Source organism: Ahaetulla prasina, chromosome 7, assembly GCF_028640845.1.
Source record: "Ahaetulla prasina isolate Xishuangbanna chromosome 7, ASM2864084v1, whole genome shotgun sequence".
NCBI classification, from domain to species: Eukaryota; Metazoa; Chordata; class Lepidosauria; order Squamata; family Colubridae; genus Ahaetulla; species Ahaetulla prasina.
Genome location: NC_080545.1, coordinates 66,055,723 through 66,071,110, shown reverse-complemented (window position 1 = coordinate 66,071,110; position 15,388 = coordinate 66,055,723). Strand labels below are relative to the sequence as shown.

The 15,388-nt window shown below is 37.0% G+C and overlaps 1 protein-coding gene across 1 annotated transcript in view; it reads left to right on the top strand.

The window, feature by feature from the left end:
• EP300 (E1A binding protein p300) overlaps nucleotides 1-14,866 on the top strand; it is an 85,305-nt gene extending 70,439 nt beyond the window's left edge. Inside the window, exons 24-31 of the mRNA XM_058190067.1 lie at nucleotides 990-1,140; nucleotides 1,753-1,899; nucleotides 5,050-5,163; nucleotides 6,786-6,951; nucleotides 8,743-8,907; nucleotides 9,292-9,453; nucleotides 10,370-10,651; nucleotides 11,461-14,866. Of these exons, the coding sequence (XP_058046050.1) occupies nucleotides 990-1,140; nucleotides 1,753-1,899; nucleotides 5,050-5,163; nucleotides 6,786-6,951; nucleotides 8,743-8,907; nucleotides 9,292-9,453; nucleotides 10,370-10,651; nucleotides 11,461-13,728 (3,455 nt within the window). The 3' untranslated portion in view covers nucleotides 13,729-14,866. The remainder of the gene's footprint in view (nucleotides 1-989; nucleotides 1,141-1,752; nucleotides 1,900-5,049; nucleotides 5,164-6,785; nucleotides 6,952-8,742; nucleotides 8,908-9,291; nucleotides 9,454-10,369; nucleotides 10,652-11,460) is intronic.
• The last annotated feature ends 522 nt before the right edge of the window (nucleotides 14,867-15,388 follow it).

Below are 15,388 nucleotides of genomic sequence, written 5' to 3'. Positions count from 1 at the left end.
ACCAATTTATAACAGCCAGCGATGCTTTGCCAGCATAAAGCGTCATTCTGTGGTCCTTGTAACTTCAAATAATTGTAAAATGAACAGTCATTAAGCAAGGATAGTTTGTACTGTTTGGGAGTTAATACCATTGTTTTCAATGAATTCTATTAACAAATTATGTTTTACGGCTTTCATCCTTACTAACTTTATATGGCATAAGCATTATCCATCCTTTTTATAACATACACTGAAGAAAAAGAATTGCAGTATGATCATCTGATCAACAATTCCAAAACTGAATCCCAGCAGTATTTCTCTTTGAGGAATATATATCTTTAATAAATTGGGGATTTATTGTCGATCATTTTATAATTAAAAAACCTGACAAACGTAATTTTTTTTGATTTTTGATAACCTGCCATGACAAGATATATTTGGAAACTTAGTTCTTGAAAAATGTAAAATATGAACTTTAAGATAACAATCCAGGGAAGTTTATTTTTCAACTCCATTTTTCTCCATTCAGATGACTCCCACTCACTGACCCCAATCTGATTGTTCTGGTTTCAACATCTTCCTGAATTTGGGCTAGAACAAACTTACTTTTCTTGCTATATATTCTAGATGACTTTCCTTTCTTTGCTTAGGAAGTAATGCATGTCAGATCTCCTTTGGCAACAGCTTGGACATGCCTTATCTTTGATTTTAGTTTTTATGACCTGGACTTCATCCCTAGGGTTTTCTGGTGCAGCATTTTCCTAGCTAAGTAAAGAATGACCCAGTTTAGCTTTTTTTAAAATGAGGCTGTCTTAATTGAAACCCATTACTGGTGTAATTTCAGTGTACTTTTAAAGTTGTAAATTAATACAAAATGTAAATTTTACTTGCTCAGCAAGGCAAATACTTGTAACTTTCTAACCTAGGAGCCACAAGTTCAGAGCATCATTTTTAAAGCTATTTTGTTGCTAGAGTAATGATAAACAATTAAGCAATCTTCATTTTTGTAGGATTACCAACCACTAGACTTGGTACCTTTTTGGAAAACAGAGTGAATGAGTTCCTGAGACGGCAGAATCATCCTGAGTCGGGCGAAGTCATTGTTAGGGTGGTTCATACCTCAGAGAAAACTGTAGAAGTTAAACCTGGAATGAAAGCAAGGTAATTTTCCTTAAACCTTTGAATGGCATGATTTTTTTTCTTTTTGAATATTAAGTTGTGTTATTGATACATTTGTCTAAACAATAAAATGTTATTTTGTTAGTCAAAAGAACTTGCAATATAACATTTGATAGTTTCATTTTTAAACATTTTGAGTGATTAGTGCAATTTATTGCATATTTTGAGCTGTTTCCATACAGATTATTATTGATTTAAAAGAAGAGATTTGGAAGTAGATGGCAAAAAATTAGGCTTTGGAAGATCAGATAACAAGTTTACTTAAAAAATGGACCAATAAACATTATTTTTACTTACTTACTTGTTTGTTTGGTTGGTTGGTTGATTTATATTCTGCCAGATTGCTACAATGCTCTGTACTTTTGAATGGCTTTAGTTAAGTTTGATTTATTTATTTATATGTTGTTTTACTATAAATGATTCCCATAGAGAGAGTTAAAATATAGCAGAACAAACTAGATAAAAGTGAATAAATTATTAAAATAAAATGTTAAAATAGTATGTTTGGGCAGCTTCCATATTATAGCAACCCAAAATGCATGAGAGTATTAAATTTGCTAGCATTGTTTTACATTATGCCTTTTAATTTTGCAGATTTGTAGATAGTGGAGAGATGGCAGAACAATTCCCTTACCGAACAAAAGCACTCTTTGCTTTTGAGGAGATCGATGGCGTAGATTTATGCTTTTTTGGCATGCATGTTCAGGAGTATGGGTCTGATTGCCCTCAACCCAACCAGAGGTATTAAAAATTCTTTAATTTTTTAAAATAATTCTTAAAATTAGATTATTGCTACATAAATGCCTAAGAAATTGATATTTTTGTAACTGGATCAGGTATATACCCTTTACTACATCTCCCCCCTCCCTCTTTTTCCTGTATTATTTGTCTTTCTCCAAGATTGAATCATTCCCACATATTTAACAGGAAGATTTGATTTAACACTATTTACTTTATGGAATTATTTAGAAGCATTTGCTTTTTTAAAGACAATTTTGTTTCACAATTTTTAATAAGCTATTTCTCTCAAAAAATCATTGGAATGCTTTTGCTAAACAGAAAATCCACCTTTTGAAGTAAAATAAAATAAAATAATTGACTTCTAATTTGAATTAATGCTTGATAAAGAAGCTCAGAAAGAAGTTGAAGAATTTCTTTCCTTGGTCTCTACTTCTTTTTGCAGAAGATAAAGTTATCTTCTGCAAAAGATGGAAGAATACTGATATTGAATTATGATCTGCACAGTACTACTGCTTAGCAACTATGTAAAATAATCAGAACAAGAAAAAAATGATTAAAATTTCTTTATAAATGGGGAAATGCTAGGAGAAAGTGTAATTTACACTCTTTAGAAAGCTCAACGTACAGTCATGGCCGAAATTGTTGGCACCCCAGAAATTTTTCCAGAAAATCAAGTATTTTTCACAGAAAAGTACTGCATTAACACATGTTTTGCTATACATATGTTTATTCCCTTTGTGTGTATTGGAACAAAACAAAAAAAGGCAGGAAAAAAAGCAAATTGGACATAATGTCACACAAAACTCCAAAAATGGGCTGGACAAAATTATTGGCACCCTTTCAAAATTGTGGATAAATAAGATTGTTTGAAGCACGTGATGCTCCTTTAAATTCACCTGGGGCAAGTAACAGGTGTGGGCAATATAAAAATCACATCTGAAAGCAGATAAAAAAGAGAGTAGTTCACTTAGTCTTTGCATTGTTTGTGTGTGCCACACTAAGCATGGACAACAGAAAGAGGAGAAGAGAACTGTCTGAGGACTTGAGAACCAAAATTGTGGAAAAATATCAACAATCTCAAGGTTACAAGTCCATCTCCAGAGATCTAGATTTGCCTTTGTCCACAATGTGCAACATTATCAAGAAGTTTGCAACCCATGGCACTGTAGCTAATCTCCCTGGGCGTGGACAGAAAAGAAAAATTGATGAAAGGTTGCAACGTAGGATTGTCTGGATGGTGGATAAGCAGCCCCAAACAAGTTCCAAAGAAATTCAAGATGTCCTGCAGGCTCAGGGAGCATCAGTGTCAGCGCGAACTATCCGTCGATATTCAAATGAAATGAAACGCTATGGCAGGAGACCCAGGAGGACCCCACTGCTGACACAGAGACATAAAAAAGCAAGACTACAGTTTGCCAAAATGTACTTGAGTAAACCAAAATCCTTCTAGGAAAACGTCTTGTGGACAGATGAGACCAAGATAGAGCTTTTTGGTAAAGCACATCATTCTACTGTTTACCAAAAACAGAATGAGGCCTACAAAGAAAAGAACACAGTACCTACAGTGAAATATGGTGGAGGTTCAATGTTGTTTTGAGGTTGTTTTGCTGCCTTTGGCACTGGGTGCCTTAACTGTGTGCAAGGCATCATGAAATCTGAGGATTACCAAAGGATTTTGGGTCGCACTGTAGAGCCCAGTGCCAGAAAGCTGGGTTTGCATCCGAGATCTTGGGTCTTCCAGCAGGACAATGATCCCAAACATACGTCAAAAAGCACCCAGAAATGGATGGCAACAAAGCGCTGGAGAGTTCTGAAGTGGCCAGCAATGAGAAATACTTGATTTTCTGGAGAAATTTCTGGGGTGCTAACAATTTCGGCCATGACTGTACTAGAAAATACTAGAATAAGAGAGTTGGAAGGGACCTTGGAGTCTTCTAGTTCAACACTCTGCTTAGGCAGGAAACCCTACACCACATATTTACATTAGTTTTCCATCTGTATGGAAATAGTTTTTGGGAACTTTTAACCAAGCAATAGCAAGTATGATGGTATATTTTAATGGGAAGATGCATATTGTTGATATTGAGCAAAATTGCAAATGCAGTTTTTGGAGCTGTCTATACACAAACTACCTATCACAGTTTGCTGCTAGAACAGTACATTTTGAATAAACTCTGGAGTTGAAACTATTCTTCTCCAGTTACCCATATTGGTTTTTTCCTGCTTGAAGTCAAGCTATCATTTGCTGTTTTGGCCGATGGGCAACTGATTTGATTTAGGTTAAAAACCAAGATTGGTAACCAATTTGTAAACTAAGTAGATACCACAGTCTTCTAATTCAAGCAAAATGATAAACTGGCTTAGTTCAGGTACAAGATATATCACAATATGTAGCCTCTAATTCCTTGAAAGTTCATTTTTTTAGGGCCAAACATGATTTGAACTTTTCAGAATCACACCTCTATTTATTTGATTGATTGATATGCCATCCAAATTCCAGCTGCTCTGGCAGTTTACAATTGTGAAAAACATTTAAAAATAAAGAACATTATAAAAACAAAGACAAAAAATGAAGATGGTGAAGGAAAATAAATCTGGAGGGAAACAAGGAAAAGGAAAAAATAGGTTTCAGTCATTCTTGCCAAAGCATTGGGCATAGAACTAAATCATGAGTGTAGGATGTTAAAATCTTGGGGAGCAGGAAGGGGGGGGGGAGAATCTCATTCCAGAGATCAAGCACATTTCCAAGGTTCTGATAGGTGGCATTGTTTAAACAATGGAACTTGGAGTATGTCAACCTTCAGATACTCTGAGAGATAGGTGGTCCCTCAAGTAACCCAACCCAGTGCCAATCCCAAGCTTTGTAAGTCATGACCAGCAACTTGAATTACTCCAAAAGCAAACTGGCAATTATTGAAGTTTGCATGGCAGACTCTACCACGAGAATTACATTATTCCAGAGCTGTGTGTGTTAATAGCTTAAAAATCTTATATGAGAAATAAGTAAACATAGTTAGATTAAGGCACTAGTTTTTAAAAGAGGCTATGAAAGGTGAAGTTAAGGCAAATTTCTTAATGAAAGAAAAAGGAAATAATTGAATACTGCAAAATGCTTCTGGTTATAGCTTATGAACTTTCTCTCTTCTTTAGGCGAGTATACATATCTTACCTTGACAGTGTTCATTTCTTCCGCCCTAAATGCCTGAGGACTGCTGTCTATCATGAAATTCTGATAGGTTATCTAGAGTATGTTAAGAAGTTAGGGTAAGTTTCCTATTTTATTATATTGTATGCTATTGTCTATTGCAACTTATAAAAGAAACATGGAATCTTTTAGGATTAGTGAATAGATTTAAAATTGCAAAGTCAATTATATTGAGGTCAAGTAGACAGAAAATTTGTTGAACACCAAATAAGATGTTTCTAGACCATGTTGCCAATCCCTTCTCTGTAGCAGCCAGAAGATAAGTATATTTTCAGCATGTACTTTAAAATCTTGGGCATAGATATGCTTTGATTAGTACACTACTAGTAGCAAATAAGAATGTATTTTGTTTCTTCACCGAAGAATGTGCATATGAAAGTCCCAAGTGAGGATTGTGTTAGAGAAAAATAAAATGAAAGAATTCCTGAAATACTATCATGAAGAAAGTTAATTTATGTTAATATTATAAAGATCAACTGTAACTTAGATGGATCACACCTGAGAGTAGTATGGGGGTCTTAATTTACATTAGAATACTGGTAGCATTTTATTAAAAGCTTCATTAATGCTTTAATTGTTTTGGAAGAGAAATTTAAGGCTAAATTATGTGTGATACCTTGTTAGGCTAGTTTTAATCTAAATTGAAAATTAGGAAAGGAAAATAATTTAAAGAAAAGGCAGCATATAAAAAAGTGTTATTCTTATAAAAGGGAATTCTGATTATGCTTGCATCATTATGGTGTTTTTCTGTGCACCTGTGAGCAGACAGACATGCAGTTAATTGTATTCATTGCTTCTTTTCTTGGTTTATCTCAATCATAACTAATTTTGATTTTGGAAAAATAACTTTTCAGTGGCAAGTTAAGCATGTCTTGTGTTGAGTGTGTCTATGTATTTATGAACAGGATTTTTATATGATTCTAAAAATAGAAGATGTGGAAGATGTGCTTTAAATGTTCATAATCGTTAATATAAATTAAAGCAGAAATTATTTGGTAAACATACAGAAAAGATGGTGTGAATAATTTCCAAGGGAAGAGACTTATTACTAGTCTTATTACTAGTTCTATCTGCTCATCAGACTGTAGAGTCCTATATGATCACAGGTAGTCCTCAAATACAATCATAATTGAGTTCAAAATTACAATCATAAGTCATTAAGCAATTCTGCATGTGACTGCTCAACTTTATAATTTTCTTTGCAGCAATCGTTAAGTAAACCCATTTTCACGATTGGACATTTTTTCCTAGAAACCGGAAGTAAACCCTGGAAGTCCTCTCTCTCCCCCCCCCCCCAATACACACAAAAAGCATAAAAATTTCAGTCACGTTGCAGATGGGCACACATGGAACTCAGTTGCCAAGTGCCCAAAATGCAATAACATGAGAGGGAATGAGAGAGAAAGCAAGTGCAGCTGTTGGAAATTTGAAAACAGGTCATAAGTAGCTCTGGGGAGGTCCCCAGATTCATTTCTACATCAGAAAGTGTTTTAGTCTATAAAGCTTCTGAAGCCCTTTTTATTTATTACTTCTGAGTTTTTCAGATATGACATAGTTAGAATATTTCAGAGTCAGCTATCTTGTGGAGTACATTCTTGGTTTGAAAAGGTAACAAATGATTTTAGAAAGTATATTTGAAATAATGTATAATAGAACTAATAACTTATTTCTTCCCTAATAGCTATACAACTGGACATATCTGGGCCTGCCCACCTAGTGAAGGAGATGATTATATTTTCCATTGCCATCCTCCTGATCAAAAAATTCCCAAACCAAAACGACTGCAAGAGTGGTATAAAAAGATGTTGGATAAATCCGTGACAGAGCGCATAGTCCATGATTATAAGGTTGGTTGGGCATTAATTAAAGTATCATATTTGTTTACCTGTTTATTCCTAAGTCATAATACTTCAGAAAAGTATAAAAATATCTTTGAAAAGCAATTTTGCATATCTAGTTTCGATATTTATAAAGCCTATTTGAGATTGTCAAATAGGGGTGGTAGAAATAACATTTCATCTTTCTGCATCTCCAAGTGTGCATTAAATAAGGGGGGGAAAATCTAAAAGATACATGATGTAGATTGTGAAGGCTTAAGAAACTGGACCTTCTATCATTACAGCAACAAATACCTACTGTTATATATTTATCTAATGCAAAATATGCAAGCATATATATTTATATAGCTATTTTGGGTTTTTTTTAAAACTACTGTATTTTTTATAAATGAAACTCATATTTAATTATATTTGTCCATATAAAGTCTACCTCTATAATCTTCACATAGATTGCACGTGTAATCAGGTCTTTAATCCAGTGATCCCCAACCTTTCTGGTTTTGCGGGCCAATGGGAAAGGGAGAGAGGAGATGGTTCTACATGAGAAACAGGCATGCACATATGTGTGCAACTCCATTTGCGTGAGTAGTGGGCATGCACACCTGTATTTCGCATAATTGGAGCTGCACGCATGCCCGCTGCTCACAGGAGTGACACTGCGCACATACTCGCCCACTGCTTCCACAGCCCAGTTCCAAATGGGCCACAATAGTGGGTCATGGCTTGGGGATTGAGGATCTCTGCTTCAATCCATTGAGAGAATGGGAACATACAATCATCTTTCTAATGTTGGATATTAGTTTTTTAGCCATAATAAGGGCAGAGAGAATCCTTTTACACTGTCCAATTGTCAAATTCCATGTAATAGATATATAGTTTAAAAGAATATTATCCTTTGAAAATTTTAGCTTTTTCACAGTATCACAGTTATATGGTTCATTACTTTCTCCAAAAATTTTAGTAATTATAGAACATTATAAAAACAGATGTTTTAAAGAATTGTTGTCATTATATCTCCAACAAAATGCTTTCTTAGATAGTTCCTATCTACACAATTATAATGGAGTCTAATAAATTCTAAATATTATTCAGAATTATAAGTCATAGTTCAAGGTACATCAACGCTCTTTATATAGAAATGAAGACACTCTTCCATTGTCTAGGCCAGGGATCCCCAACATCTGGGTCACAGACTGGTACCAGTCCATGGTCTAGTAGGAACCAGTCCATACAAGTGAGCAAAGCTTCATATGTACATGTGTGGGATCTAGGTGACACTTGAAACAACACCCCCCTCGGTCTATGGAAATTTCCACACACACACACATAGAACTGGTCCCTGACATCCAGAATGTTAAGGGGCCACTGGGTGAGGCAATGTAGGGATCTCTTAATTCTATATTCAACTCATCTCTTAATGTCTGCATATCAAATTGACTTATTGATAACAATTATTGATTAAAACCAGAAATAGGATTCTTTTCAAAACTTTAAAAGATTTAAAAAGTTGTTCTGGTATCTCAGGTTTCAGTATTTCAGAACCTGAAAATGCTGCAGGTCCAAACCGTTTGTGTCTAGGTGTATGTAAGAGAGAGGGGGTTTTTTTTGTTTTGTTTTTTTCTGTTGCGTTTTTTCAGTTATTTTTTAAGGATTTGTTATGCATTTGTTTTACAATGTCTGTATCTTTTTGTTTTGTTCCTTTTTGTTTTTGCTTTTTCTATTATTTTAAAAGTAATAAAAATTAAAAATTAACAACTATTTTATTGTTAAATGTGTGCTGAAAAATATTTTCTGTTGCAGGATATTTTTAAGCAAGCAACAGAAGACCGTCTAACAAGTGCAAAAGAGCTGCCCTACTTTGAAGGAGATTTCTGGCCAAATGTTCTAGAAGAGAGCATTAAGGAATTAGAGCAAGAGGAAGAAGAGAGGAAAAGGGAAGAGAACACTAGCAATGAGAGCACTGATGTAAGAAAATAGCTTCTATCAAAAATTCATCTCTGACATTTTAAAATATAGAAGTAGAGAAAATAAATGATATATTTTGCTCCAGAAATGTTGCTAAATTAATTGATGCAGAGGAGTAAGTGAGTCAGGCTCAACCAGAGGCACTTTATTTTAATTCAGGAATAACATTAAAATGGCTAGAAGGATGTTCCATGTGCCGTCGTTCCCAATCCTGTTGTAGTGAGATTAAAACATGGCTATAAATCTTTTTTGGCTCTTTCAGAAGATCTGGGCTGAATTAATGAAGGTTTTCTTGAACCTATTCTTCATTTCTTCTGAGAAGGATAAGATTTTAAATAAAATTTAAAATTTGCCACTCTCAAACTTCACTATGTTCATTTTCAGGTTAGCAAAGGAGATAGTAAAAATGCCAAAAAGAAAAACAACAAGAAGACCAGTAAAAATAAAAGCAGTTTAAGTCGTGGTAACAAAAAGAAGCCAGGCATGCCCAATGTCTCCAATGATCTTTCCCAGAAACTCTATGCCACTATGGAAAAGCACAAAGAGGTAAGAGTGAAGTAAACCCTTCTGGGGCCTCCTAAAATGAGTTTGGAAGGGAGCGGTTGGTGAAGGAAATGTAAGACAAAGTTGGCAAGTGAGACTAAAAAGACAATGAAACATGCTCTTGAGCTTGGAAATGACAAAGCAAGAAGAGTATCATTGGCTTTTTAGAAACTAATAACTTTGCATGGCTTTTTAAAGCACTATTATGTGTATCTAAGATACTGACCATTTTTGCCAAATTGTAGGATGGGAGTGCAGTATGAAATACATGCATGGGCTTCCAGTCTAAAGCACATACAAGAAAAAAGTGTGTGAGATATATAATGGAGGAAAACAGTCTATCTCACAATTCATTCAATCAGATTAAAATAACCCGTTAATAAAGTCACCAAAATAGTCTAATGGTTGTGAATTGATTATGGTCAGAAAATAAAATTATCTGTTTTATGTAAATAACAGATATTGTTTGACACATACTTCCCTCTTAACTGTAATGAAATGTTGCCTGGATTCACACAGTGTAAAGTTGTAAAATGACATTTTTTGACTCTGATTTACTCTATACAAATTCAACCAATAATTTACCATTTCCAGGTAAGATGAAATAAAATCATGTTTTAGCTAAGCCCTCATTCACTTGTACTACCACCTACCTGCCATTGATTATAACTGGATCACTAAAGAAAACTAAATGACTGCATTTCAGTGTTTAGTTAGCACATGGTAGAAGAATTGCTACAAATTATATTACTACTCTAATAAGCACTTGATGAAACTGAAAAAAATTAAAGCTTCTGTCTGATACCTGTAACCTATAAAAACATTTAACACTAACATTAAAAGCATAAACTATAAAGCATTCTATATTCAAAGAATGTGGCTTAGACGAGAACCTAAAATAGGCCTGTCTCTTTTACAGGTATTCTTTGTGATCCGTCTCATTGCTGGTCCTCAAGCCAACTCTCTGCCTCCCATCACTGAACCTGACCCACTTATTCCATGTGACTTAATGGATGGGCGTGATGCCTTCCTTACCCTTGCTAGAGACAAACATCTTGAGTTTTCTTCACTACGAAGAGCAATGTGGTCAACTATGTGTATGCTAGTAGAGCTGCATACACAGAGCCAGGACCGTTTTGTGTACACCTGCAATGAGTGCAAGCACCATGTGGAGACAAGATGGCATTGCACTGTTTGTGAGGTATGCCTAACCTATAGTGAAGCAGCTGGTTAAACTTGCATTTCAGAAATTTCTGATTCCTGCTAGTTTCCCTTGTACGTGCTTAATCATTGGATAATAAATATATAGGTACCTCTCTCATCTCAATATAGGTCCTCTCTTCTTAATAACTTTATAATATGACAGAGATGCAGTGGTTAGAGTGCAGTACTGCAGGCTATCTCTGCTGACTGCCGGCTGCCTGCAATTTGGCAGTTCAGATTTCACCAGGCTCAAGGTTGACTCAACCTTCCATCCTTCCGAGGTGGGTAAAATGAGAACCCAAATTGTTGGCAATATGCTGACTCTGTAAACCACTTAGAGAGGACTGTAAAGTACTGTAAAGTGGTATATAAGTCTAAGTGCTATTGCTATTGCTAGTATTTACCCGAGAATTCCATGGGCTTATGCATAAGACTACATCAATATGAAATAGGAGAAAGTCTTTGATTTGTGATTCTTTGTATATTAGTATCAATATATTACTTTCTGTGATCTTCACTGTATAGTTTTGATATTCTATTAACTCTGGTAAGCATTTGGTTAACTTGGCCAGCTTTTTACTTTTGCCTATTTTAATAAGTTTTTCTGTTAGGGTTAGGATGCAAAGATGCTTATGTGCATAAAGCATAAGATTTTTTTCTTAGATAATTTTACTATTACCATATTGAAATTGTTAGAACATAAATAATGTAGTCTTAAATTAATACTGTTATTTAGAGTTGATAAACTAATTAACTTCTGTTGGTCTAAAGTTCCAAGTAACTGACTATAATAATTTCTGTGTTTAGGATTATGACTTGTGCATTACCTGCTATAACACTAAAAACCATGAGCACAAGATGGAGAAACTGGGCCTTGGAATTGATGATGAGAGCAACAACCAACAGACAGCCACCACTCAGAGTCCTGGTGATTCACGTCGCCTGAGTATACAGCGCTGCATCCAGTCTTTAGTTCATGCCTGCCAGTGTCGCAATGCCAACTGTTCACTGCCATCTTGTCAAAAGATGAAGAGAGTTGTCCAGCACACCAAAGGTTGTAAACGCAAAACCAATGGAGGGTGTCCAATTTGCAAACAACTCATTGCTCTTTGCTGCTACCATGCTAAGCACTGCCAGGAGAACAAGTGCCCAGTGCCATTTTGCCTAAATATCAAACATAAACTTCGTCAGCAACAGCTTCAGCATCGCCTACAACAGGCCCAGATGCTCCGGAGGAGGATGGCAAGCATGCAGAGGACAGGCATAGTAGGACAACAGCAAGGGTTGCCTTCACCTACACCAGCCACACCAACTACTCCAACAGGCCAGCAGCCACCAACTCCTCAAACACCACAGCCTCAGCCTCCACCACAGCCTGCTTCGCAACCACAATCTGCACCTCCTAATAACATGCCTCCATATAGCATTGCAAGAACTCAACCTCCTGGTGCTGTGTCTCAAGGCAAGGCAGGTGGCCAGGTAACTCCTCCAACAACTCCTCAGACTGTTCAGCCACCTATCCAAGGTCCTCCTGCAGCTGCTGTGGAAATAGCCATGCAGATACAACGAGTAGCAGATCACCAGCGGCAGATGGCTCATGTTCCAATCTTCCAGAGGCCTATTCAACACCCGATGCCTCAAATTAATCCAATACAGCCTATGAGTGTAACACCACCTCAGATGGCCAGAGGTCCTGGTGGGCACATAGACCAAGGGATGGGATCAACCGGAATACAGCAGCAGCCAGCATGGGCTCAAGGTGGGTTGCCACAACCTCAGCAACTGCAGCCAGGAATGCAAAGACCAACTATGATGTCAATGGCCCAATCTGGACAGCCAATGAATATGTCACCGCAACCAGGAATGGGTCAGGTACCTGGTACAGCTCCATCAAAACCAGGTTCTCTGCCTCAGGCAGCCTTACAAAACCTGCTGCGGACTCTCAGGTCTCCCAGCTCTCCCATGCAGCAGCAGCAGGTGCTTAACATCTTGCATTCAAACCCTCAGTTGTTAGCTGCTTTCATTAAGCAACGAGCTGCCAAGTATGCAGTTAACCCGAATCCGCAAGGCATGCCGGGACAGCCTGGAATGCCTCAGGGCCAGCCAGGTCTTCAGCAGCAGCAGCAGCAACAGCAGCAAGTCATGCCAGGACAACAAGGTGTTCACTCAAATCCAGCCATGCAGAACATGAATCCAATGCAAGCAGGTGTTCAGAGGCCTAGCATGCCTCAGCAGTCACCGCCTCAGCAGCCTCCACCCCAACAAGCCATGGGTGGGATGAATCCTCAGGCACAGCCAATGAACATGAATCATTCGGGGATATCTCCCCAGTTCCGGGATCTCCTCCTAAGACGACAGATGATTGAACAACAGCGGCAGCAGCAGCAGCAGCAGCAGCAACAAGGAACAGGACCCAATTTAGGTCCTGGCATAGCCAATCATAACCAGTTCCAACAGCCTCAAGGAGTTGGGTATCAGCAGCAGCAGCAGCAACAGCAGCAGCGAATGCAGCATCATATGCAGCAGTTGCAGCAAGGAAATATGGGACAGATGAGCCAGCTTCCTCAGGCCATGACTGCAGACACAGGATCAAATTTGCAGCAGGCTTACCAACAGCGATTACTGCAACAGCAAATTGGATCCCCAGCGCAGCCGAATCCTATGAGTCCTCAGCAACACATGCTTCCTAATCAGGCCCAGTCCCCACACTTACAAGGTCAACAGATTCCATCATCGCTTACCAATCAAGTTCGTTCTCCACAGCCTGTCCCTTCACCACGCCCCCAATCCCAGCCACCCCACTCCAGCCCTTCCCCTAGGATGCAGCCTCAACCTTCTCCACATCACGTCTCCCCACAGACCAGCTCCCCACATCCAGGACTGGTAGCTGCCCAGGCTAACCCCATGGATCAAGGGCACTTTGCCAGCTCGGACCAGAGTGCAATGCTTTCTCAGCTTGCTAATAATCCAGGCATGGCAGGGCTCCATGGTGCAGGTGCCACAGAACTGGGACTCAGCTCAGATAATTCAGACTTAAATTCAAATCTTTCACAGAGTACACTAGACATACGCTAAGATTCATTGTAGCATTTTGGGAGCAAAAAAAAAAAAAAACTTATTTTCGCAAGACGTTTTGTACTGAAGACAATTTTTTGAATCTTTCTTAGCAGAACATATTCCCTGGAATACACCTGAAATCTGCAACAGTAGTTTGTGGTTTTAAAAACAAACAAAAAAATCCCCAACTGAAATGGGGGACAATGGAATACAAAGAAAATATATTTTTGTTATGGCTGGGACTGTAACCAGTCCTTTTTTTGTTTTTGTTTTTTTGTTTTCCCTTCGCGTGCGTTGGGGAGGTGCTTGGGAGTGGATAGTTGTTTGGCTGCTGACCAAATGACTTCCTTCACTAGCCTCCAATAGGTTTTATTTTTTTTAAATTAATGAAAATATGTAATATTGATAGTTATAATTTACTGAGGCAAATGGTTAACTTTTCCCTATTCTGGTTTTCCTCTTGTCTACTGCAAAAACAACAACAAAAACAAAACAAAACAAAGAACATTACCTAAACTGGAGGACAAAAAGGTGAATGTTGCTTTAAAATTACAGTGCATATATATATATATAAATATATATATAAATATATATTAAAGATAAATACCAATTTTCTTCCTTGGTTGGAAAGATGTCAAATCTTTTAAAAACTGTAAAAAAAATATTAAGAAATCCAGTCTCCTCTCCGAAGTCTACTTTTGTCCTCCAAGAATTTTCTATACCAGAGTCTGAGCTTAAACTTCAAGTATTAAAATTTGTACATGTAGAAAAGAAAACTTTTTTGCAAATATATGGGGGCAGCTGCCAAATGGATGTAGTATATATATTGTGGTTTGTTTTCCTGAAAGATTTTTTGTTATTTTTACATCTAACAAAGGAAAAAACTAAAGAGGGTAAGAAACTATTCCAAGGGTAAAATTTTAACCTGAGTGAAAATCCCTGGGGTTTCTTCTTTATGCTTGCTTTCTCTTTCCCTTCCTTCCCTTTTTCTCCTCTTCCATTTTCTGTAAAACTTGAAAATAGAAAGCAAAAAACCCTCAAATGTTGTAAATCATGCAATTAAAGTTGATTACTTATAAATATGAACTTTCGATCACTGTATAGACTGTTAATTGATTTCTTATTACCTATTGTTAAATAAACTGTGTGAGACAGACTGGTTTTTTATGCTTCCCTTCTTCTTTTCCCTACGGTTGGTGCTTATTTTACAGTGGGGAAAGAAGATGGTATGCTTTTACAGACAACCTATGAAAATCCAATCCGTGTAAATATACTTGTGTTTGGTCTTTTTTAAAGGTGGGTATTTTAGACTGTAATGAAGATGATGAATGTCCATTTTGGTGTGCCTTTGTATGTGCTTTTATTTGTGCTTTGAAAAGTACAGACAGTTTTAATACCCAGGTGGGATGCTAATTGCATAATTGACTTGGTTGCACTTCAGTCTCGAGCAAACATGTTCAGTGTGCAGATTTTTGAGCTGTGCAGGCTTACTCTTCTGTGATCCCGGAAGTTGCTTTGCACTCTGATTCAAGAGTATTGAAAGTAATGAAAACTTCAGGCACATTTTGACGACTCCAGCAGTTACAAATTTTAATTATAAAAATGCTTTGATACATCTTTCACCAAGAACAGGAGTTTTCTATTTTGAAGCTTTTCACGCCCACTCACTTAAATGGAG